This window comes from Lonchura striata, chromosome 1 (genome assembly GCF_046129695.1).
Source record: "Lonchura striata isolate bLonStr1 chromosome 1, bLonStr1.mat, whole genome shotgun sequence".
Lineage (NCBI taxonomy): Eukaryota > Metazoa > Chordata > Aves > Passeriformes > Estrildidae > Lonchura > Lonchura striata.
The window spans coordinates 59,547,225-59,574,511 of NC_134603.1; the positions used below are offsets into that span (position 1 = coordinate 59,547,225).

General features: G+C 39.6%; 1 protein-coding gene across 3 annotated transcripts in view; it reads right to left on the reverse strand.

The window, feature by feature from the left end:
* The window catches only part of MBP (myelin basic protein), an 85,791-nt gene that overhangs the window by 32,557 nt on the left and 25,947 nt on the right, over positions 1-27,287 (reverse strand). For all 3 annotated transcript variants that reach the window (XM_021530851.2, XM_021530849.2, XM_021530848.2), the window contains exon 2: positions 22,813-22,903. In XM_021530851.2, coding sequence (XP_021386526.1) covers positions 22,813-22,903 — 91 coding nt within the window. The remainder of the gene's footprint in view (positions 1-22,812; positions 22,904-27,287) is intronic.

Consider the following 27,287-nt stretch of genomic DNA (forward strand, 5'->3'; position numbering starts at 1 on the left):
CAGTCCTTCCTCCCACTTTCCCTTCCCAAGGCTCCTGGACCAAAGCTGCTGTCCAAACCACTCTGCTGTGCTGCCTGACTCCCACAAGCTCCAGCTCCACAAAGATCACAATCCATTGTCATGCTGCTGCATGCTTTGGCAGGCTTCTTGTGGAGCAAATTCCAAATTACCTCTGCACAGGAATTCACCTCTGGAATCTCTCCTTGTTGTAAGGCCTGCCTACCCAATACCAGTCAGAGCTGTCAGAAGCTAGTACAAGCAGACAACAAATACTCACCTCTAAACCAACTACAAGAGTCACAAGATTATAGTGCTACCTCTCCTCACCTACTCTGTCAAATGCTTATAACCCATACGTGTTCTAACAGTGTTAACACAAAACCTCTAACTCCAAAGGGTCCCCACTTGGAAAATAAATACTGCATGGCCTTTTGCCCTTCCTCACTTGCTTCTGCTGCTCTGGATTACTGACATTTGTCTGCATTAGCTACGATCTTTCAAAGTCATGTCAGGACACACTTCACAAACACCATTCCAGCAGCAACCCTCTACAGCTCTGTTAATGGAGCACTGTTGGATCAGCATCTGCCCACAGCTGTCTTAAACCAGCATTATGTGTCACGTGGTTGGTGCCACAGATTATTGGTATTTGCTTTGGGGAGTTTGCTTTTTCTGCACTGAAAGAATAAATATTTAATTTCTCATCCTTCCCAGTGAAATTTAAATGGCTGTGCTAACACAAAGATCATACACTGCTGCCTCTTCTATGCCCCAGTTACAAACAGGGTTCTCCCTGTTTCGTTCTACAAGCTCATCTATACAGGTAGTGCGTGAAAGGAAAACAAAACATTTCTATATTGGCTGAAGAAGAGAGCAAAATTGCAAGATTTCCAAAGTAGCCTAGTGTGAGTTACCTACCTAGGCCATAGGTAGGATTTGTACAACACGAAATCCCACCTTTCTAAAAAATGAATTTACATGGTGTTTGATAGACTGAGAGAAATTGTGGTCTGCTCATACATCAATTTAAAATCATCTATTGTTTCAGTGGGATTTTACCTGAGATACAATATGCTCTTAGTCAGAAAAAAGAAGCCCAAGGAAATTATTAGGGAATCCCAAATCTATTAATGTAAAGCCAGATATAAAAGTCCATTTCACCTCTGAGCTAAGCATCTGTCAGAACAGCCTTATAAATATCTGCTCTAATATCTCTAACCTCAGCTATTCTGGGTCTTTAGAAACTCCATTCCACTCTCCATCATTATAAACAACAACTTACACTTCTAAAAATATTTAAAAATCTGTTCTCATCTATACTAGGCCACATCAGACATATTTGCTATACACTAACAAATCAATGATATCAGATTATAAATAATGAAGGGTTTTTTTACATTATGAAAACCCAACACTTTTTCCCCCATGCTGAACACTTGTGAGCTGTACCATAGTGCTAAATGTGACTCAATGCTATATGAAGAACAATGGTGACAAACTGTATAAAACCGTGGCAGTGATCGATGGTACTTCACACAATATCTGCTTTTCAGTAGCAGCATTCTGAAGTGAAAAACTGCTTGCACAGTACCAAGCCTTGTACCAGCTCGTGGGAGTTACTGCTATTAAAAAAGGGAAGAAAGAAAATAAAAGAATTCACAAACTTTATTTTGCTATTTGAGTACATATAAAGTCACTTTTCATGTGATAAAGAAAGCATGCTCAGCAAAAAGAGCTGTTAACTCTGAAGACTAAAATGGCAGCGTGATTGAGCTACACAATATTTTAACAAGCAAGAAAGGCTAATAACATGTTTTTTTCCCAAGTGTACTTCGGGTATGTTTCTCTCAATCCACCCAGCAAGCATGAGAATGAGTAAAACCACATTTCTAGCAAAGTTCACGAAGAGCCTGACAGCAACCCAATGGGTTACACCAGAAGGACTATCACAGGGCAGCAACTGTATACAGAGGATGCACACAGCACACAGTCCTGGTCACCCAAACTCGGGATGCAGCCCTGGGGAGGCAGGTGATACCATGCCTGCTTTTTGCAGGCAGAGGTTGCCCAAGGGCAGTAGAAGTCATGCTGGAGCCCTCAGCACCACGCTCATCCCAGCCAGCAAACCTGGCTAATGCCTGGCTGCTGCACTGACCTGGGGCTGGCAGCCTCCTCCCTGGCACTTTCCTGGGTGCTGCAGCCCTGTGCCCGTGGGAAAAGGCTCAGCATTGATGGTTCTGGGCCTGTGTTTTCAGGATCACTATCCACAAGCCATTTCGGCAATAAACAAAAACAACTCCACCTTGGTTTTCTCAGCAGGAAGTTTTCAGTTTTCTGCCTCCTAGGAAGTTGTGCAAACAACTCACGGGAGGTACAAAGTGCTCCACAGACAGAAAAATAGCTGTGTTAATATTATCTCTGAAAATAAGAAGTAATTTATTTCCCAGGTAAGTGCTGTAAGAGCATTTCTGCAGCCACAGATTGTGACTGGCAAAATAGGAATTCTTTCATATTCACAGTCTCTGGTTTCCCAGAAAGTTATCTAGCGTCCCTTTGAAATAAGTAAATAATGCAATCTGTTTATAAGGCCCCCTTGCACCTTGGTTCAGTTCTCAATTTAGGATGCAGTCCATTGTAGAGAATCATAGGCTTTGCTTATCCTGAGAAAACAGGATAACCAGGACAGTCTGACAAAGGGGTGCCACAGACTGTTGAAGTCAAATGTGCAGAAGTAGCAGGAAAATTGCCATGTACTTCCAGATTTGTGTTCCTGGCCTACTAAGACTTTTTTTTTTCTCCTCACTGAAAGCCTGAAGGATAAAAAAAATACACAGGAAAAAACATCTAATTCCATTTATAGTAACTGTGAAGAATAGCTGGAAAAACACATGGCTCAAGGATACACTTCCAGGTCCCAAGTGCACCAGCAGGCTCTGCAGCCTCTTCCCACTCACTCATCTGGGAGTTCCCTGTTCCATGTCAGCTCCAGCCCAGGTTCTGGCTGCCAGGACACAGCTGGGATGAGACAAAGGGCTCTGCGGAGCCTCCCGGGTGGCTGGGCTGGAGCTTCGGCCGTGGCTCCCGGCCAGCCCAGACCCGCTGCCCGTGCCCAGCCCTGTGCCTGCCCACGGTGGCACACCAGGGTCTGGCAGCCCTTGCTGCTCCTGCTCCCTGAGGTGCCTGGTCCTGCCTGCCTCGCTGTCTCCCAGCTCATCCCCACGCTGGCCAGGCCCTCCCAAAGCTCCCAACAGTGTGAGAGCAGCAAGCTGGGAAAAGCAAACTCATTTAATTTTGAGCTCTCATTTACTATCTTTGGCTTATTGCAGGAGGGATTCAACCTCAAAAGTATCCCTCTTAGGTATGCCTCAAAGCTGTTTCCCTCTTAGTAGTAATAAAAGCCCACTGCAGATATTATTGCCTGAGAAAAAAAGTGGGGAAAAAAATTCAAATGCATGCAGATTAACAGACCAAGATACATTTCATAAAAGTACCAAAATAAATAGTTCATAATCAGGACAAAACCTTGCATTTGCAAAAGTCTCCCGCTCTGACTGCTTACCTTTCAGAAAGTATCACAAAGAGGCATTTACTGAAACAAATCCCCTTCTTCCCATCCACATCTCCTGACAATTCTATCTGTGACAATAAATAAGACAGGTCTTTCACTCACCCCATTTTTGATTCCCCAATTTTCTATTCTGGGAAGGAAAATATTTCTCACATAACTGAAAGGAATAAAATTAAGGCCCATATTCTTTGCAGGTGGCTGATACAACTTAGTTGAAATCAACAATTGTCAAATTATCCTACACTTCTGATGGCACAAGCAGCATGTTGCAATCCATATTAAAAAAAAAAAAGAGAAAAGAGATAGAGGATAACTTGATGTGGAGCTATACCATGACATTATCTGAGCGTCTATTCCTTTTCATATGAATCTAATTTATCATTTGATACAGTTTGACTAGATGATTGCAAGCTGAAGTCATGCTGCTTACATCTTTCTCTCATTGCCAGGTCTGTCACACATAATGAAAGGTGTCAGGCTTTCTGAATACAGTAACAGTTAACTTACAGAGTAGTTAATTACTTAATTACTGCACACTTTGTATGCTCCTTAGAAGCTGCATGGGGCTAGCTAAATAACTACCATCATCATCATCACAACTAACAGCAGATAAAACTGCATCATCTGCAGCTATCATTCTTCTGCTTGCACTGCAGTAGAGATTTGCTACTTTTTAAAGATTATTTTGACTGGTATTCAAGTCAGTAGGAGACACTTGCACTTATGTGAGTGGCAGGACACCCAGCCCAGTTCACAGGAACTTTAGCATAGTTTAGCTGATGTAATAAGCAAAAGGTGGCTTACCTGGTAACAGAACAAAGGCAATTCCCTTAATAAACTCTTAACAAATGAATAAATGTCAGCAAAAGGCAAAGGTGGATGTACTGCAGTGCAGAGACACCACATCCCTGGGGTATGCACCAGGCTACCTTCTGAAGGTGATATTTCTCATGTGGCCATACACAGTTTCTCCAGCAGCATTTACTCAAACATGAGCATTAATAACTCAGAGGAAACAGCAGCATTAAGCCTGCAGAAGGGCTTGCTAACTAGATCAAATATGCTTTAAATGGTAGCCAGAAAAGGAATGGACATGAAAATGAAACACATTTTAAAGGGTCAGTGATTCTATGAAGAGAAAATTATTTAGAGACTGTCTTTTCATGTTTTGCAGCACAAAATAGATCAAACAAGGCTCTGCTTCTGAAAAACCCAACATTCGATGAATACCATGGCACTTGAATGCTGACTGGAGAGATGCTAGTGATACCAGAGAAGCAATGTTTTTTTTCTCCTCTACCGTAACACTTTTTGCCCTACACAATAGCTAAAAAGTCTTTAAAAAATGGCTGACTGAAACTCTTTTATCTCTGACTAAACATACATATTGGGGACTATATGCTTCATCCCCCTTACAGGAATTACACAATATCATGGTTCAGAACTAAACTGATCAATCCCTGGGAAATGTCCATCATACTGTCAAAGCATTCCTGCATCATTAGTCCTTCCTGCGTCTATTTTACACAAATTGGAAATTTGTATAAAACAAAATCTCTGAAGAACTAAGAGGCAGCCTTAGTTGTACTCCAAATGACCTGAAAAAAAGTCTGTTCTTTCTGTCTGTTCATATCAGATATATTCTTGTGGTATAGCTGTGCCCATGCTATGTGTCAGGATGTGAATTCCAACATCCTCAGTTATCCAGTCTGCTCATGAAGGTGTGTTTTTTGTTTGTTTGTTTTTTTACATGGGAACATAGATACAAAGATGTGGAAGGGGAAAGTAAAGGGACTGTAAGCATGTGAACACAGCAAAAAACCAGAACCTAGCCCTAGGAGAGATTGAAAATGTTGCTGGGGTCCTGCAATTTAGAGGGCTTCTTTGTATCTCATTATTCCTCAACTTTAAAAGAAGGGAGAAACAATTGTTTTAAAAGACGCACATGTGAAAATAAATCACTCATGGAGAAAGAATTCTAAAGTAAAGAAATAAATCTTTAGATTCCAGGATGACTTATGTGCTTAATCAGCCGAATTTTCAATCCCACTTAGGATGTGAACACTCTAGTACTGTATGTACAAAACAAACCAACAAGCCAAATAATAAAAGCTTTCAACCCATGACTATGGCCAGTGTGAGACACATGCCATGACCTTCAGATCAAGATCCAGGTAAGGAAGAAGGAAACATCCTATTCCCCTACCAGCAGAAATGTACTCTCCAAACTGCACATTTCTCTTGCTTTCCTTGTCCTGCTGCCCCATGAAGATGTAAGAAACCAATCGTTAATTCCTCTTCTTTCAGCATACAATGGAATGTGTTCACCCAGAGCAATTTAAAAATGAAGGATCTCCAGAAGTGAAATTGAGTGTTTTCATTGTGTAGTTACTGACCCAAAATACCCCCATTTTTGATAAAAAGTTTTTGCATCAAATTGCTTTTTTGGGCAAACATGGACAAGTTACTAAGAAGACAAATTTCAGGCTTTTGACTGGTATGATCAGGTTGTTTTGGCAGGAAACTCTAATGGAAATCAAAAACAAATAAGCCAAATTTGTAGCCATTCTATCTTGGGATTAGGCTTTGTTTGAAATGGTGTGGAGAGAGGAGGTGGCAATAAAGCAGCGGCTGTCAAATTCCACTTTTAGACTATTTACTTCAAATTTAACAAACCAATCCAAACAGATTACAATGAGCTCAAAACAAAAAGTAGTAGCAAAAATCAAATCAGTGCTTAGCCAAGTGGAACTGGATGCTACAGATGGCTGCTCTTTAAAAATATGTGTCGATCTATCGGTCTTGCTTGGCTGTCCCCAGTGTGTTCTTACAAAACACATACAGCTAGGGGCAGTACTGCCAGCCAGACTGGAAACGTTTAGTGGTGTCAGTATTTTGCCTGCCAGGTTAAATCTCATATGCAGTCTGGCACCAGATATTTTGACCTTCAACACTTCCAAAAAAAAAAAAAACCCAAACCCTGTCCCAACTTCCAAATGCCAACAGTTGTTTTACATCTTGGAGTTCTCAGAACATAGTATTGACAGTGTTCATTACTAAAAGTTGCACAGACCAGATTTTTCTAGTCCTTCCCTTCTATTTACAGTTTTTCCTCTGAGACTGAGCTGTAAATGTGAAAATACTTTAGGATATTCTGCAGAGTTTACCATTGTGCTTAATTATTTACAACACAATCAGGTTGTGATTTTTTTCTAAGATATTTTTTCCAGAGTCTTTAAAATTCCCTTCAGGTATTCCAGAAAATCCACCCTCAACATGCAAATTGCCTGCTCAAGAATTTTAGGTCACTTTTGTTTTCCACCAGTTTCGCCCTCTTAACAGAAAGAGTAACCTGCTGTCAACATATCTATCATGCACATTCATCTGGCTTTTGTTTTGGAGGTTGGTTTTCAAATCTGAAGCAAGATACTAATCCACAGTACTTAAAATAATTCAGAGAAAGGAAAAACATTAAGCAATAGATTTGGCCATTCAAAACCCTTCTCTCCATAAACAAAATCTCATTGGGAACCTGAGAAACCTGGCTGTACTAAATACCCTCTGCAGAATAAAATAAAACCAGTGCAACTCCCCCACCTTCCTGTTCTTCCTTGGGACAGACCACAGTTATGCAGCAATTTGTTGCCATCTACCTAACCACTTGCTTTTGGACTAAATATCATGTTTTCTGCTCCACCAGGAGAAAGTAAGAGTGCAAAGGGAGAAATGTGTATGTCTTTTACTCAGCAGGAATAGCAAATCAAGTGCCAAATTTATACGTTCCCATTTCCAGCCTTTGGCCCTCCAACAATGCAAAATCTAACAAACTGTGTGTGCTTCCCGATTATAAGCAGCTCAAAGCCAACCATCACAGCCTATTCTACTGGCATGGGCTGGAAGCAGTAGGAAGTGCTAGTGAAATTCTAGGCACAGTAATTGGTCATATCTGAGATCTAAGGCTAAGACTGAAATTCATTCCCTTTTCTAAAAGGTACAGACAAACCTGAAGTTCTAGATAAATAGTACAAACACAAAAGTAAAAATATGTTTCTTATGCTGGCAGCATCAAATTAATTAGCAGGGAGAAAAGGAGAAAAAGAAAAACACAACAAGCCAGTAGAACTCTATAATGAGAATATAAATATTATATTGAGGTTTATTTCGGTAGGTGAGAACTAGCAATTTTGCTAAAGAGCATATATTTTTTCCCCTGAGATTTTATTAAGGCATGGGCACTGCACCAGCAAAAAATGTAAACTCCAGATCTTTATAAATTGCATTGATTTAAAATGATCTTCAACTTTTATTCTTCTTCATCTAGAATGAAAAGGTGAGGTGATACAAACATCGCAGAGAACACAGAATATATGTATTTGTATTAATTCTGCTGTTGACTCTGCAACACTTGTGTGTCATACAAATACTTGTTTGCACACACACATGCACAACGTAAGAAAACCTCAGTTTTGTTACTAGTTTTCAAATTCAAAGAAAAGACAAGACATCCTGTTGTGGAATATGTCTCAGTCTTTACTATAATTTGTTATTTCAGTAGAATGGCTCCAACAGCACTGAGCAATGCTATTATCCCAGGTCATCTCATCAGCATTCATTTGTGCAAGGCTGGAATATTCACTGGTTTGTAGTGTCCCACATTCAACATTTGAAAATCAAAAAAGGTAGCATCTAAATTACTTCAGATTGACTCAGCATATGGACATTTTTTCTTTTTCTGATGATCAGGGATAAGAGAAGAGAGACAGATGGGCTAATATCGTTTAGAATATTTGTGGGAATAACCAGGTCAATAATCAAGAAGCTTACCAGGAGAACTCTGTGTGTTTGTTGGTAGAGAAGATGCTAGAAAGCATCTGAAGTAGTGACCCCTGGCAGTAAAGGAAGACCACAAAGAGGAGAAGAGGATAAGGAAGAAAAGGAAGGAACCAGCCAGATGGAAGGATACAAAGGCAGCTAAAGAAGGTCTGGCAGAAATGAATGGATCAGCAGGTGAGAAGAAAATATGGTGAGAAAAACACAGGGAAAAAAAGCCTGGTGGCAAGCAAAAGCAGACAACAGCAGTAAAATAGTGTAGTCACATAGAAGGAATCAGTCACAGTAAAAAGGACAACCACTGGGCTGGAGAAATGACCCGGAGCATAAGAAAAGCACAGTCCGTAGTACAGGTTCTGTTTACAACAGGAAGATCTTTAAACTGCTTTGAGAAAGACCAGGAACCCAGATAAGAGACTGGGGGAGCATAGGGGGAGGTATTAAAAAAAAGAAAAAGCACCAGGCAGGCTAAAACACAAAAAATCTCAAACATTTATTTCTGCAGCACCCTATTCCACTAAAACCAGGGATCTGGCAACAGATCAGGCTGCACTTCTCAACTGCCAAACCGGTTCAGTTTGAGATACTAACAAGGTAACAAACTCTGACTTTCCTCCTCGGAAAGAAATCATGGCAACCAGTGACCCTATTGTGCTTTGTTGTTGCATAATTGTTAAAGAAATGCTTTCCGATGCCCTGTGAGAGGGGGTACTATCTCGAAAGCTCAAAGGGATTGTTCATTTGATCACCAAGCACAGTGTTATTCCAGCCACTCATGCACGCAGAGAATGCCTCTATTCTTATGTTCCCCTGAGAGCTGAGGTCATCTGAGATATGTTGGCTATCACATATAAAGGCCGAGGTAGAACTGTTGGCAGGACATTTTAAGTTAAGTGTTTTCACAGACCTGGAATTTCTCTTCTGCCTTCTCAGATGAAATCCGCGACCACCGGGATAATTTAAAAGGTGTTAGGATACAAGTAATCTACAAGTAATCCTTTAGTTAAGAGTTCCAGCCTTGAGACCCTGTGTTCTGAATGGTGAAGTAGTTTTAAGAATGACAAAACAGATACAGATGTGTTTCTAATCCCAGATCCATCTGTCTCTCCCCAAAGCCTTAGGCAGAAACCTAAAAGTTCATTTGATCCAACATTTTTAGCACAACTAGATACTAACACATGAGGAAAAACGAAACAAAACAAAAAAACCCAACCCAAATAAGCCAAACAAAAACAACAAAAATCCACACAAAAAAAAAATCCCCAACAAAACAAAACAAAAAATCCCCACCAAAACAAAAAGCCCCCCAAAACCCCCAAAATCGCTAAACAAACCTCCCAATAAACTACACTCCAAAACACAAGGAAAATCCCTCCACTCAAAACCCAAACACTAGGCTAAGAGGCTGTAATTAGGAAAGAAGAAGGTTATTCCACTCTGTCCTTTTCTACAGTCTCCCATACAAGATGTATTTCTCACCTCTTAAATTTTGTTTTATAATATTTCATTCAAGTCACATCCTTGTGATGGATTTTAATGATTCGTGAATTTTGTTCAAAACATTAAGTTGTTTACCAGTATTCTCAAAAATGAGATGCTCAGCCACAGATGTGTTAATTAAAAAAAAACAACACCCCAAACCACAAAACAAACCACCTCTGATTCACACGATTTTAGCATAAGCAGCATATGGGCAAGATCTCCAACTTGTACTATGTGCTAAAGTCCACAGAAAATTATAAACTTTCCAACTTACACATATCAGAAAGATGAGGAAATTGCCTGTGCATCTCCATTGTGTGCACATTACTGTTCTCTGAATTAAAACACAAACCTGCCTAGGAACTGAACAGATGAATGTACAGAGCATGAAAGGACATAAATATGGTTTATCAAATTCCTTCCCTATTCCAAGTTGTAATTTTATCTTCTCCCCTGTGGAAGACACAGCTTACTAGCATGGTTCCTTATTTTTGTATATAAATAATATCCTTAAAACAAATGCACTATTGCAACCACAACCTTTTAAGAAGATCTGAAATGTTATAAAACCCTACACTTAATGCAAATCAACTGCAATTTTCAGAAAGACATGACCTCATTAGCAATTCTACAAAGAAGAAATGTTAGGATATTTCACTCAGATGAAAATGTCACTATTTGCAAAGATTTTTTTATTTACCATTACAGATAAAAAACAGCTTTCCGACATCCTGAGATCATCGAGGTCCCTTTTCATTCTCTAATTAAAATAGCAAATAAAACAACTAAATAAAACAACTAAAATACCAGAAGTACCAAGTATTTATATACTCCCTCAATGAAAATGAATCTGCTAAATTAGAGGGGTTATATTTTTATTTAAATCAGGATATTTGAACTATGAATATTGCCTTTAAAAAATACATGTCTTTACACTGCAGAGTTGTATCACAATTATGTCAGCACAAGCAAACTAATAGAGATGGAAGAGAAAATGCTCTAAATTCTAAATAGCTCCCTTTGTCAAACAATCTTATATTCTGACTTCTCCCACAATTCATTCCTGATAAGGAACATGATTATAATACTCTGAAAATAGACAGGGAATTGACTAGAAAAGCCAGTTATTTGGACATGCCAAGTAGTGCTTGAATGTCACTAGCCAAAGCAATGTGTGATTTTAAATAGCATGCTGATTTCAAGACATTAACTCCTCTTTTCTTGAGGGGCCAGCTCCACTGCTTCTTTTTCCTTATTTTCTTTTTAAATGGAATCTTGGCATTAATTTGCAAAAACATTTCAGTCTCAGAAATCTCCTAATAGGTACCTTTAAGCAGAGCTAAAAGGGGTCTTTCTACATGAGAACTAAGAAAATATTTTCATTGCATGAGACATTTTCAATCAGCACATACATGAAACAAAAATAACCCATGGGTGGCAAGCGTTTAACTCGGAAACTAGAAAGACATTTGCCCTTCCTCATAATTAGTCAAAATTGAACAACAAATTACAAGTCAATATAAGAAGATTATTGGGCTGAAGAGAGGATAATTTAAACACTTGCCTTCAGGAGCAGTCACCAGCAGAGCTGTATTGCCACAGGTGTGACATTGCAGCTGCAACCCTGTCAAGAGCAGCAACAGCCTTTAGAGAGGCTGTTAATCAAGTACACATCCACAGAAAATAATTGCGCTGTTGAGAATCTGCTACTGAGTTCACCCAAATGGAACAGCCTTTATCAGGAAACTATAGTTAGTCTAGAGCAATTTCCGCAAAATCTAGAGCAATTTGGTCCTTGTCTTACAGTTAAGAGCAAAATACTGCTTGGTGTAAAAGCAGTCTGACTGTCAGGGAAATACCTACTCTCAGAAATGGGAATCAGCAGTAACAGGTGAAGAGCAACCTTGTTATGGTCTAATGATTACAGACCAAAAGGCTCAGTGAGGTCCAGTCCTTGACTAGATGCTCCTGCAGTATGAATATAGACTGAAATAATGCTGGACGTGACTCTGCATTTGGATTATAGTACTTTAGTAGCATAGGGAAAAAAAACAAAACCTGGGCATCATGGAAATAATTAGAGCAGCTGAAAAGGACAAAGAAAAATCCCAAGCATGAATGCATTTAGAAGTCTTAACTCCCAGACTTCTCACGTTCAGAAAATTCCTCAATTTAATCTCACTAATCATTCCAGCCCACATAATGAAAACAGGCCACTAAATACAAATTACTATAATCAGATGATCACTGATTTTAAAATAGATGCCAGATTTATTGTTGGTGGCATTTATAAACAGAAGTCACATCTTTCTGCTGGAGCCTAGGGGAACTTATCACAGAGGGAAAAGTGACAGAGAGTTATTTCACCCAATCTTCTGATTTTCACTTTAAGCCCAGATCCACCAAAATATCTTGGTCAAAATCTGGATAGTATTTTGAAGTGTTAATGCATCTTCCTACTACTGAAATGTAGTGAAGTTCCTCTATTAATTTTCATTTATTATTGTCCCTCTGTAGGCTGTGCAGCTCATGTTGATGTTGGCCAGCCACTGATCCCTCAAAGCAAAGGTGGAAAAATTTGGTGGAAAATGAAGAGGGATGCTCTCATTTTTCAGGGGTCTTAACAGTTTTTTGTTTTGAGTTTTATTTCAAGCACGAATCTTGAAACAAGTTTGCCTTCAGATCTTAATATGGGAATGATGTATTCTGAAATAGAGCAGTAAAAGAATTTCAAGAAATTTTGGCATATAAAAATCAAAATGAATAAACATTCAGAATTTTTATTTAATGCTGAATAAAAATGCAGACATTTCATTTAATTTTTATTTAATTTAATAATAATAGGGCACTCAGGCTTGTTGTACAATTGGTATCCACACATCTATTGCCCATTTTGTAATAGATTTTCTGTGTTGACAAATGCAGGAGGAATGAAGATACTACAGAAATAAAATCTGAAGACCAAACAAGAGGGTCTTGTGGCCACTTTAAGGATGTTTTGTTTACACAAAAGACTGAACAGGGTACAAAAACCAAGACAGACTGAAAGTAAGTAAAAGAGAACAGAATAACATTACTGCCTGCTCCTGACATAGCCTTACCTTAAAATAATTACATACTGCATATTTTAGACCTGATGAACAGGTGAAGCAAAAGGTGGCAAAAATTTATCATGTCTATACCTAATCCTGCCCAAAAAAGCTTTCAAAAAAATTTAGTTCACTCATGGCAATGAATGTCAAAACTGCAATTAAACCTCAGCGTATCCATTTTGGAATAAAATTATCTACTACTCCTGTTTGACTTTGGGCTGCAAGACATCAGAAGACCAGAAAATGCAAATACCTGCCTGCCTGAAGCTGCCCCAGTGGCATTCTCAATGCCTGATGTGAAAGACAGGTACCTCAAACCTGCTGGCTGAGCTGATGACTTCAGGCACCACAGATCAGCATTTTCCCTGGTAGGAACTTGGGCATAACCATAACCTTGGTAGGAACTCAGGCACAACCATTGCATGGCTCTGTTAAAATCAGTACAGTTGCTGTGCTGAAAAAGCAGCAGGTCCCATCAAGGTAAACAGAGTCACCACATCCTTAAAAACATTCAGGGAAGCAGACTTATTTCAAAGAAATAAATATTGTCAAATGTCAAGTATTTCTTTTAGAAGCAATATTTTCATTTTGTCTCCACTGAGTCCAATGAAATTAAATCTCTTCACTGTAACATAACATGGTGGCTTAAGCGTTCCAAAACCTATCACTTTTGTTTCTGAGCCCATTCATTCACTTTTCCATAAGCAAAGTTAAAAGAAATTCCTATTACAGGTATTTTAGAACAGAAATGAGAACTCCCCTGAATTTCTTTTATCTGTAGGTTGTTTCTGTTTAAGTAATTTGAGATAAACATATTTAAAATTATTTTCTGCAGTCCATGCATGTATTTAAACAACTGAGCTTAGTCTTTAGAATGCTGATTTTTACTGCAGTCCTCCTGCAGCAGATTAATATGATGCACAGCAGAAATTTTAAGATGCTACAGTAAGAACCACCAAAAAGGAAAAAAAAAAAATCACAATAGATGGCAGCTACTAGAAATCACTCAAAGTAATTTAAAGTTTCTGTTTTGATGGTAATATTTGTATCCGGTATAAAAATGGTTCCTTCTAATGAAGTGGGACTATTAAAAGGACTAGAGAAGGCCAAGCTTTTCACTGGCAACAGGGAAGGGAAGCATAGGGAAGGCTCTAGAGAGGGAGCCTGCTCTGAACAGCACTGGAAATAAAGAGCAGCATTATCATGGCTGTTCTCTGCTCCCTGCAAGGCTTGTGAGCGACTGCAGTCTTGTCGCCACCAGGATGTTTCTGTACAAGTACCAGTGTGTGCACACCAGTAAATACTGGTCCTTTTCACTTCTATTTTCCTCATCAAAAATGGATTATCTCAGATGTGAATTTCTGCTCTGTTCCTCCTTGTCAGCACTTAAAGGGCCACTGTCCCACCCCTAAAACTGAACTACTGCACGAGTGCTGCTGAGCCATGTGTTTGAAGGAGTTAAGCCAAACCACAGTCAGCCTCCTCAAACAAATGCGTAATAGAAACCCACAGCTTCAAGTATGGATTGGATTTCCTGCCTGACATGGTACCGGAGCCCTGGAGTTTCACAGAGCTCCAGGGTACAGTGATGGGAGTGCCAAGGGGAGACTGACAGATGCCAAGTCCTGCAAATTTTCATTCACTCATTCGAATGCTGTGCATTTCTTCTTGCTTTCATTCTCCATCACCATCAGATTCATTTTCAGTCTTGTGGACACAGTTGCAAATGCCATACATGAGGCTGAAGCACAATTTAGATTAATCCAGCATAGGAATAAAAATATGTTCTCAGGGTCACTACCAAAAACAGCTTGCATGGGGTGTTTACAATTGCTGTTGTTCTCTACTTTCATAATCCTTTCACAGTGGGCTTTTTGCTGCTTGGCTCTCCTTCCAGAGCTATACCCATTACACATCCAAGCTGCTATTTTTGCAGAACTGCTGCTGGACAAGAGGATGCAGCTACAGTGGCTCTCTCCCTACCCTTCCATACTCTTTGGGCATCAACCTGAACATAAGAAAATAAGAAAGTTTTTCTACACTCCAGACCAACCCTTTAATGTTGGAAAGACGAGTCAATGGATTTTTGATTTTTTAAGCTCAATTCACATTCTTTTTAATTTTGGCAAAGTCAATAGAGCTAATTACCCTATCATGAATGAACATTACTTAAAGGGGGGCATGAATTAAGAAATTACAACCCAGAATTTCTTAGGCCCAACAGGTTCTGGCAAGGAATTTGAATTTCACCCATTTAACAGCACACAGGATGGGAAGCATCAACTTAGCACTGACCCACTGTATTTATGAGGGCAAGATGTTTACCTCTGCATCCCCTTTTTTCCCCCCTGGTTCCTGTTTTCTGCATTCAGAAAAGAAAAAATCTGGGTTTGGATATGTGTTTGATGATGTGTGCTATGGGAAGCCTAATGGAGGTCAGACACACAATCAGAGGTAATGATGGGGTCCAGACCATCAATAAAACGCTTCTAACCAGGGTAACTGACTGCTTAAAGTCTGAGGAGAATCCACCATTTTAGTACAGTTTTTGCAATAGGACATTATTCTGGCTCAAATCACCTATTAAGGATTTTGTCTAGAAATTACATAATGAAATTCCATAGTTTGTATTATTCAGGAAGCACAAGTTGATGGCTTTAGTTTTTTTTTTTTTTTAAGACACAGTAGTATTATCAATCTTAGCTGCTGTTTTGATGTTCTCCTAATGTATGGTACAAAAACTCCTCCTAATTCTCTTCTAGACACTGCATTAAAAAGTGAGTCATGTTGTAATTTAAGTTTAATGACAACATCTGTTTCAGCTAACCCGACAGAAGAGTGGTTGGCCCGCAAAGAACTATTCTGCTTCTTCTTTCACTCAAACCAGAACTGAGTGGTTATTCAGCCTCAAAACATTTGGAAATAGGACAACAGCAACATTTCAACTCCTTTTCCCAAAATAAGGATCTTTCAAAAGCACTTTTAATTCATTTACAGATGAAATCCTGCCTTAACCCAACTGGATGGTACATAAGAATCAGTGACAGAGAACACTGTGGACTTCTGTGCACACAGAATACCCTCTTGGGCTGCAGCCTGGTAACATGACAAAGATGACAAAATACACTGGGACAGGAGTAATTTGTTTCATGGCTAGCTGATAAGCCAAAAGCCTCGCATCAGCACCCAGCAGCATGTGATATTGGAGCACCCTTGGCGATCCTCACTTTTACATTTGGATATAATGCTATTCTGGATAACAATAGGATGGAAAATGCCTATTGTGCTCCCCCCCATCTTGCATACAGACTCACTGAATAAACAAGGGGAAGAGAAATCACCAGCTCCTGTACACTGTATAGCAGGCACTAAAATAATGCATAAGTAATTTATTGTTAATGTGCTGATTAATTACAGCAAGCACAGCCCACCACTGCTAAAAATACAGCAGCCATCACTGCCACAGCTCCACACCTATGTTAATGACCCAAGTAACAAATCCAGCCCCTATGATATTAGAAAAACCTCAAACCCCTGTTATGTATGTTGCTTGCATGTGGTGCACACAAGAAAAAACAGAAAAATCATACCAAATCAGAGTTGCTAAAATGCCCTAAAGTGCTTGTGCACCAACTTTGCAGCAAACGTCAATGGCATGCTAAAAGTAATCTTGAAGATTTAGATGATGCTGCCATAAAACACTATATCAATTAATTAATGGCATATTAACTAATTAGATATCCAAGACCTACCATTACTGTTTAAAGCATCAGATTGCTGCCAGGAAATAAATAATGTTTGAATGCTACATTTAAGTAAAGAAAAACCATAAAAATTAACCATAATCAAACCAACCACAGAACTAACATAGAAGTTGCAAATATCTATACTTTATAAAAACCTTAAAACTTTAAAATAACAAAAAATCCTACCAGCTGCCCAGCTGCTTCCTCTGGACTCCTACAGGTCTCTTTCCACCACAGCACTTCTCCAGCATTCAGCTTCACTTGTCTACACATAAAAATTACACGCAGTTTGCAAAACCCACTTTATGATATGCAAGATACACAAGATTCAGCCCTTTCCCTAAAAAAAAAGAACACTGCAGATAAGCATGAAATACCATGCCAAAAAAGGGAAAGCTGTGAGCTGTACTTCTGAGACCAAACAACTTGTACAAAAAATAGCAAATGGGTTTTTTATTAAAATGTAACTCTATTCTTTCCACCTCAGAAAGCTAATCCAGGGTTGCTGTGGTAATTTTGATAAACCAGTGGTCTCTGGATGAAAGCAGACAGACCAAGTCTTGCAAGAAACTGGGAAAAGGAAAGAAGGTTAAGGAAAGTGGAAATATGTGGGTAGCTGGAAAATGAGAATCATTACTTAGCTTATAATGAAAACAGGCAGGACACTAAATTCTCCCATTTGCCTCTCAGGCAAGAGGAAATAACTGCACCATGGTAATAACACCTATTTTAGAACCATTTGCTGTCACACCAGATTGATTTTTTTTGCTGTAAGCTTGCCATTATTTTGCATTAAAGTCATAGCTTGTGTTCCACAATTGATTGTGTTTACAGTGAAAGAAGTTTCCCAGTAAGGTCACTGAACTGCAGTAACCCTCAGCTTTTATCCAGCTCCTGACAGGACTGCATCACCTCCTGATAAGGGCCTTCTGCCTTCCAGCTCCTCCCTTCACATTCTACCCCCTCCCTATTTTAAGCAAGACTCAAAAAGCAAAAATGGGTACAGGAAAAGAGTGACATCCATACAGATGTAACATATAATAATTTATATTCCCAGCTTTGTCAGTATATTCTGTAATACAAATTCTCTCATTTTCTAAGACAAACTTTAAAAACCGCCAAACTGAGAAAAAAACCCAAACAACAACAACAACCAAAAAAAACCCAACCCAACCAGAAAACCCAAACTAGCATTCAATACACAGCATCTAAAAATTCCTATATTTGGATGCAGTGGGACCATGGTGACAAGACCCACAGTGAGCGCGACTGTGTCTGTCAAACCACTGTAGATGGAAGTCTCATGGAGAGAGGTTTTTTATCCTGCGTGGGTTTACACAACTCCCCACAGGACATTCTGCGTGGGACACAGCAGCAGGCATCAGCATAAGCAAGAATCGGGGTGAGTCAGGGTCAGCATAGAATTGTGCTGAATGTACTTTTCTTGCTGAGTCCCCGAGCTCTGCACACAAAAAGATACTTCAGGATGTACCCAACTCTGCAATTTGAAACAGCAGCATGGCAGATGGTGCTGAAAAAGCTCTACAATAGGATCTTTCCTTTTAGAGGGGGAGAAAAAGTGTTCCTTTCATCTCTCTTTAGTTAAAAAACCCAAAGAACAAACAAACCAAAAACCAAACCCAAGCAAACAAAAATCCCTCACCAACAACAAATAACCAAAGCACAGAACCCCACCACAACCCAACACCTCACAGTACAACTCCAGACATGGATCCCTGGAAAGCTCTAAACCAGAAGGAAAATGGCCACATCCAGATAGAATTTTACACCTGATCTACCATATAAAAAAGGAAAACTTTGGGTTTGAAAAGATAAAGTCTTACTCTGTCTTCCCAAGAAAGTTGTTTTTTACCATGAGGGTAGTAAAACACTGGAGCAAGTTACCCACAGAGGTGGTGGATGCCCATTCCTAGGAACAGTGAAGGTAACACTGGACAGGGTTCTGAGCAACCCAGTTTAGTTCAAGGTGTCTCTGCCCATGGCAGGGGGTTAGGACTAGATGGCCTTCAAAGCTCCCTTCCAACTCAAAATATTCTATCACAAAAGATTAGCACACTTTGACTTTCATTGTCATTAGAAAGGGGAATACAAAATATACAAGTTCCCTCTACAACAAAAATCTTGCTTGTAACCTTATGCTAATTAAGACAATGGGGAAAAAAAGTATAAATAAATATCTGCACTTTTTAATTTTCCAGGTTAATGTAATAGGGGTTGCACCAAAGAAAGGAAGCTCCAGTCCTTCCAGTGGTCAGAATGACAGCCAGTTTTCCCCCCTTCTCCAGCCTGACTCTTGTAGGGTAGCATTGGAGCAAATAAACTGAAAATATTCTCTCTAAGTAAGGCTAAGAGTCCCCTCCTGACCCATTTCTTTAAATGCACAGCACCATAGCCAGCAAATTTCTTCTCTTCCTTGGACTGAGATGTAAGTCAAAATCCTTTTCTGACTACACACTAGTTGCAACAGAGACCATGTTGACTACGTGCAAGTTCAACAGAAGTTTGCAGTGAGCAAGACGTTCTAGCTCCACATCACAGATGCATATTCAGTATATATCAGACAACAGAACTCTGTTGGGTGCCACAAGAAAATCCTTTCAAAGGGCAAACAAAACTAACTCTTGTCAATTCAGAATTGCATAGTTGCAAATGCCATCACTGTGATGTCTTTTCTCTCCCAATAGCCTTACCCTTCTGCTCCATTTCTCCCCTCCAACCTCCTGTATAAAAAGTTCATAGCCTTCGAGAATTAGCTCTGTGAAACATAAGACACACCTGACTTGTTTGTTTCATAAAGCAGCTGGTACAATGTGGCTTCATCATTGGCAAGGTCTTTGCATCTGTGCCCCAGTCTAAAAATAAATATTAAAGAGAAATCCAAAAAAGCCTTCTGGAATGGTAATTCCCAAATTTAACACATACAGAGAAGAATGACAGGAAAACTAAGGCATTTATCTGTGTTCACAAGTATCCCTTTACTTGTGATGAAACCTTGCTTGAATCTACAAAGAATGCTATGAGGTCTAGCAGGCTTGAAAGAGCCCCACACTTGATTCATTACCATTCTGATATTTCCAATCAATAAGATGTGTTTGCTTCCAAAACTGGACACAGCTGATAGGGACAGCAGAAACCACATTTACTCTGAAAGGAAGTATTTAAAAAAAAAAAAAAAAAAACAAGAAACCTCTGTTCAAATAGTGCAGTTCATCAGGAATATTCTGTATAACAATCCTTACCAACTTCATCTACCCCATGCTGTCCACAGCAGAGAAAGTTCCCTTATCCTGAAAAGCCATTATCGTCACCTGGCCCACGCCAACGCTAGCCCTGGAGAGTGAGGAGAGAAGCACAGCTCAAAGCGGTTTCTGCCAGGAAGAGCCTTGGAGCTGGCAGCCCGGGTAGCCGGAGGCTGGCAGGGGCTGGCGGCTGCTGCCACCGGGCGGCTCCGGGACGAGGGACAGTGCCGGGCGCGGCTCCGCTCCGCTCCCCGCACCGCGGGCTGCCCCGCCTCAGCTGGGCTCAGGGCTGCCCCTGCCAGCCTTTCTGTAGGGGGTGGCATTGCCCAGAGAAAGCCAGGGCAATGATGTCTGGGTGAAATAAGTCACACGAGACAGTGATCTCCGTGAAAAGGGAAGGCTGAGCTGCAGCTGCTCAGAGTGATGGGAGGCTATTAACAATTCTTCAGAAGAGGGATTCTAGTCAAAGCTGGAGCTATAAATTAACCAACTATTGGTGAATACTTGATGCTTGGCATAATTAGCATCACTGGGGAAAAAGAAGGAAATGAGGGATAGCTTGAAATAGATCAAGCCAGAGGGAGAATAACTGAGCAGGGTCTGTAATAATTTAAGTTACAGAACAACAAATAACTCACCTAGGGAAAACTGCTTCAAGCTTATGCTTTATCCCTATAAGATGTAAGAGTATTTTAAGAAATTGTTGAGAACTGCAGGGAAAGGCATATACAGCAGTCATTCTCAAGACAATATGAAACTTGTATCTATCAAAATATTCTCCCTGATTCTTCTTACAAGTGGTTTCATTTGCATCTTCAGTCCACTTTGGTTTACTCAATTGACATGGGTAAGAAAAGATTATAGAGTCCATTTGCACCATACTTCCTCCTTTTTTACCCCCATTTTGACCTAATCTTAAAGTCAAAAAAAACCCACACTGTCATTCGCAAAGTGGTAGGAGAGTTTATATGGGATACTGTAGTCTGACTGGTTTTGGAGTTGGAAAGAAATTTTCCTCCTTGTTGTGTTATCAAAGGCTAATCAGTGTCTTATGTTAGATAACTAGCTCAGTTCACAGATTTGGAACATGGAAATATTTAGCAGTTCGTTAGTAAATCATTAGCTTTAAAGACCACATAGAACACTGCATGTTGACTTTCTTCAATTAGTTAAAGAATTTGTTGATCCAGGGTATGGATCACTGGACAGTGAGTTTAAACCTAACAGCAAACTTCATGCTTAATTCTCATCTTTAAACTCACAGTTCCCACGTGGACCACAGGCGTAACTAACTACTGGGTTAGCCCACTGGTACATGGGAGTAGTGATCAAAATATACAGAAGGTTAAATGCCCAAGATTTTGCTAGTAGAAAGAGGCAGATGGAGACTGCTTTGCTTTGCTGTCTCCACCCTTCTTACAGAAGGAAAAGGAGAGATCTGCACTGAGAAAGGACACAGTTTGAGATGCATATTACACCATGCCATGGGGCTTTACAACCAGTATTACTGGATCTACTGCAAACACCTGGCAGAGCAAATGGCAAAGAAATGAGGTAATAGCCTCAACACGCACTTAATAAAGTTGAAAGCTAGTTCTAAAGTCCACTTGTGGATTCATCAGTCACTGGCACTACATGATCAGTATTGGAAATATTTGTACCGGGAATTCAGGTTCATGTGCCAATCACACTGTATTATCTCACTGAGAAAAGACAATTTTAAATGGTTTCCATTATTAGTAAGAAAGAGTAATTATTAATTCTTCATGCTCCATTCCTTTTGTACCTTGAAATAAAAAAATCCTTACTGTATTCAAAAATATTTCACTCATCCAAAAGTTTTCAACCTAGTCAGCCTTACTAACATCCACATGATCAGCCTTGCCTTAACCTCTCCTGCATTAATGTTAGACTACTGCTTCTTCATTGGAGTTCTATTAGCATAAAATCAACCTTAAGTTGTAATAATAAGGTTTCTCTTATCAGGAAGAGGTTCTTCACATAGCAGGTGGTTGGGCACTGGAACAGGCTCTGAAAGGAAGTGCTCACAGCACCAAGGCCATCAGAGTTCAAGAAGTGTCTGGACAACAATCTTAGGCACATGCTGTGATTTTTGGGGTGTTCTGTGCAGGCCCAGGAGTGGACTCAACGACCCTGATTGGGTTCCTTCCAACTCAGCATATTCTATGATCTCCTGTCTCTTTACCAAAACTCAATGCAGAAGAAAAGGTCAAATGTGGCTTTCAGATCAAATAATAAAAATATCAGCAAGACGTATATGGAGAGCAGGGAAAGGATTCATAGAAAAACACCAAGAGAAGCTCATTTAAAATTGAGGCTTCCAAGAATTCTCAAAGGTCATCCAGTCTATCCTTCTGGCACAGGATGATTACATCAGTTTAGACAGTTACTTGTCTAACCTGTTTTTCAAGGCCCGCAGTGATGAATCTGCACACTTTCCAGATGATGTATCACAAGGCTTTAGTGTTTGTTTCTGTATTTCCCTTCCTGACATTTGATCACATCTTTCTTTCTGCAGTTTTAAGAATTCATTGCTTTTCCTCTCCATTATGGATGGAGAAAAGTTTATTTTCCCTTACTACATAAACCTTTAATTTTGTTGGACACTTGGATTCAATCTTTCTTCTCAGAGATTGTTTTAGACTGCTGATCCCTCTTTGTTTTCTACTTTCTTCCATCTTTCCAGGTCTTTGTGGGACTGTACAGCTTGCACTCAAATGCAGTACAACATCAAGTAGATCACTACGTCTTTGTGGGAATTCCCTTTTTACTAACAGATCAAATAACATTTTCAACTTTTTGCAGTAACTCACCAAATACTTCATTATCCTCTGATGACTGTTGTGTTAGTCTGGCTGTTTTTGGACTCTCTTTAGCTGCTTCCTCCACCTTGGTTTCAGCATTCTGTAAAACAAACATTTACTGAGATTAGTCCTTCTTTTACAGCTCTCAAATAGAAACACTCTTCAAACTTCTTAATTACATTCTTAATAAACACATGTGGTTTTGTTATCTTTGCTACACATAGGTGGTTTTGAAAATATTAAGGAAAAATACTCTCAGAAAACCCCGATTTTTTTTTGAGTCTGTTGTAATCTGACTACGTAAATTGGAGAGTTAGAAAAGACATTTAAACAAGAGAGATCTTAAACCATAACAGACTTGTAAGTTTCCACCTTTCCTCCTCATATTTAGTTTTATTTCTACTGACATTCCATGTTGACTTAGTAAACCAAGAGATCAGAAGATAGTACACAAATATTTCTCCTTATACAGGAAAGGCAAGTGAGCTAGAGCTTCAAATCATTAACCAATTAATGTATTAGACTGTTTAAACCACAAAGACTTACCTATTTCTGAAAGAAATTTGCCAGTTAACTACCTGGTGTAACTAGAGATAAATCAACAGCTTCAGCACTTAACTTGCCAGGAAGTTAAAACATTTAATTCCCTAGCTAGAAAAGTCTGAGGAAAATATAAGCTGTGAAACATTGAGTTTTAAATATTTATATTTATACTAAGAAAAAATAACTCATGTTTTAAAAATGTTTTACTTTAGTACTCAAGAGAAACAAGCTTACAGCCATGCAGCCAATAAACTGCATAAGCAGTCAGCTGTTGAATGATGGATATGAAATGACTGATACAATATTAAATATTACTGCAAAGAGTTGACTAAGAGTTGAGGAAGGCATAAAAGAGAAATGTTTTATGCCTATGCTTTTTAAAGGATACATATTGCTCTATTCAAGTACATGCTCATTTGGAAGACTTTGTGGGATGTTTTGAGAAATAGAATTTTTAAACTCTGACATATATTTGGAAAGGCTGCTATACAATCTGTTCATGAAAAATTACCATCTCTGCTCTCAGAAACATAGCACACTTTTAAATTTCTCTTATTTCCCCTTATTAATAACAATAAGGAAGAAATAGGTAGATTAAGTCTGTTAACCTCCCTGTAGAACAGAGGAGTACAAACTTATGGCACATAAACTCAAAGAGATGTTGAAGCAGGACAGCAAGAACTTTCAGAAAGAAATGAAAGATAGACCTAGCAAGTCTACTGGTGTCACGTGGCAGCGGACAAGAATTGGGAGAAGCAGAGACAGAGAAACTGCCTCAGAGGAACAGTGCAGGTGTTTCCTGAACCAGGAAGGACATGCAAAAGTGAAAGGATTCTGCATTCCCTCAAAGCACCAACCTCTGTCGCATGCAGAAAACCCATCAGCTCAGTACCTCTCAGAGCTGAGGTGCAAAGTCAGTTTTAGCAGATGCTCACCTCATTCTGGCTTAACTAGTGTCCCTTGGCAAGATGGAGGGACCCAGTCAGAAATCAGTAGCGGCTACACCAAGAGACAACTTGCTTTGGGTAAACAACTTCATGATCAGCACACTTAAGTCCTGTCCCCAGAGATGTAATCTGTCAGCTGTGCAGTGCTGTCCACTCGGACAAGGGACATACATTAAGGTCTGTGCTAGTTGACAGGATCACCTAGCATTTAGAGGCCACTGATTCTGTAAGCTGCATATTGGACTCGGGTTCTCCATCCTGTTTTAGTTGCTCTATAGTGAGCAGCAAATCAACTACATCTTTGTTGTACAGAGAGATGGAGAACAGCAGTCAACTCTGATAAAAAGGAGAAGAGGACATCTGCTACAGCAGGGTAAGTCAATCCCAGAGGCCAAGAAAAACACTGAAAACTGTGTCATCATGGATGAGACAAAATTAGTACGTTTAGATTATCAAAAATTCAGGGCTTTCCCAGATGAAGGGGACAGCTGAACTCCTGATCAGAGCTATTGCTCTAGGCTTGGTAAAGGAGGTGCTTGTTAGCTCCATCTTTAATTGTATTGCATCATATTTTGTGTATGGTAAAGCTGGTGGTACAGGAGGGGAGGGATTGCTGCTCTTTATGCTCTTGCTCCTGAGAGTCTGTAACCTGCTGCAAGGCATCAAGAGCAGCAGCAAAACACTATCCAGCAGACACTCAGCTGTGTCTGTGAAATGCGTTGTCACTCCAAGCTCTTACCAGGGTGATGTTTGCAACCCTTACTTTGAAAACAGGGTTTTGGCAGACTCAGGGAAGTTAGGAAGACTGAACCCTGAGACATTTTGGTTTGATTTAAATCACTGGAAAGAACTACACAGCAGCTGTGCTGTCTGCTCCCTGCATAAGGCACAATGTTGGTGTTGACAGCAATGTTCTGTGATGTATCAGCCTAAAACATGACAGTGTATGGTTGGATATAATTCTGCTTGGCATGCCTTCTTAACCAAAATGCAAACTTTCAAAACACTTCTTTTGCTTTATATTTTGGAAAAATCTATTCAACATATATATTTCTGGCATATATAATACTTGTATTACCAAAATCACTATAAGACATATCACTACAAAAGAACAATTAATGATCCAGATGCTTCAAACCAAGCTGTATTGAAAAAAAGTCAAGACTTGGTCAGTTACTTGACTCCTTTTTCTAGGGTCCTAAAAAATTTTAAGTGCCTCCATCCTTGCAATCAATGAAGAGAAGAAGCAAAAACACATTCCCTTACACTGCCTGAGCTGTGCCAGAAGAGATTCTTTACCAACAGTTATAGTGTGCTTTAGGCTGGTTATAAAATAAAGGCCCTTTGTACATAACAGAGTAAACATAATTCTACCTAGCTCTTTCAGGCTGAGTACTCAATGCAATTTCAGAAGTGATGAGGAAAATAGATTTATTTTACAGTATCAGTTCCCAGGAGAGTAGATAATGCTTGATTTTAGCATGAAATAAATATTATATAGGCCTAAAATCACAAAAAACTGTCTCCCCCAAAAAGCATCTCCTTGATCACTCATGTTCCAAAATACCACAGAGTACCTAAGGAGCAAACAAGCAGCTACTGCATCGTAACAGCTGGTGACAGACTAGAGCCACTTTATTATTTCATAAAGCAGTTTCAAAATGAGATGTGCATATACACTATAGCTCTGTATATGTGAATATGTACATATACAGCTGCTCTTGATTCTTGATATTTTTGGCCCAATGTTCCACTGCAGCTGTCCCCTGGTACCTTATGACTCAGTTCACTTGTTTTCCCATTATCCACCATGTGCACACCACAGAGCGGTGTTTACATTTTATACCAAAAACTAAGTGAACTATGTTTACAATAGAAAAGTGTCACCATCACACCAAGACATGGAGAACAACAAGAAGAGGGTTAGGACATGCCATCTTGTCCCCTTGAACCCCATTCTAAAAAGCCCCAAAATTCTACTTATTCACCCTGTGTTAATTCAACTACCACACTACTCAAACCCTTGTGGCTTGGAATTCCTCATACAAAGTTGGTAGTTTTTTCCACAGGCTAAAATTGAAGCCACAAGTGTTTTTGACTTCATGCCAAGGTCTCTGAGTCCCCTGCCAGGGTCTCGAGACAGCCAGGGCAGCCAGAGGGATGTCCTGGGTTCCCACAGGCAACTGTACAAATAACCAGTGGCTATCAAAACATTTGCAGAAAACAAACAGCAATATCAAAAATGTTATACATACATCCATTAGTGCAAGATGAGGCTGCTCGTATTTTGTTGCTATCAGTGCCTACTTAGACGATCTTTATTTACATGGGAGATATTAAGAAATCCTGAGTTACAGTGAGCTGTACTCTGCAGGTACTACAGTGTCAGGCCAGGTTAAAAAGTGCAGTGAGGCATATTACATTTAGAGAAACAGCTAAGTCCTCGAGGAATCATGGCCTTGGAAATGGAAAGTTGTATTCCAAAGTATTCAAGCCAGCTTTTTAACTACATTGCCATTTTTTCGTACTAGTTAGGAAGGGCTTGTTTATTTTCCTTTAACCACAATGCTGTTACTCAATGACTTCATTTTCTAAGTGATAAAACCACAAAGAAAAGTTAAAACTTTTCATCAGAGATGAAATTATTATTCAAGAAGTGTTATGTCTCAATGAGAATTAAAGAAATGCAGAATGAAGCACAGATTCATATTGTCTGTACTTTCATTCCTGCCTTTTACAATCTACTCCTTTTTCTTATTATATATGTTTAGCTAGTTATGTTTAGCTCCTTTCCAATGGCACAAGTAAAAACAGCTAAAATTCCCTTTCTTTTCAGAAAAGTGCCACTCAGGCATCAAAAGCTGCAGGAAGAGAACACTGAGTGCAAGAGTGGCTGCTCTGGCAGCGCAGACATTTCTCCAGTTCCTTCTGCCATTCATTCCTGTCCACAGCACATTACTTTCCCTCCACAAAACCCAGCAGCACTGGGGCCAT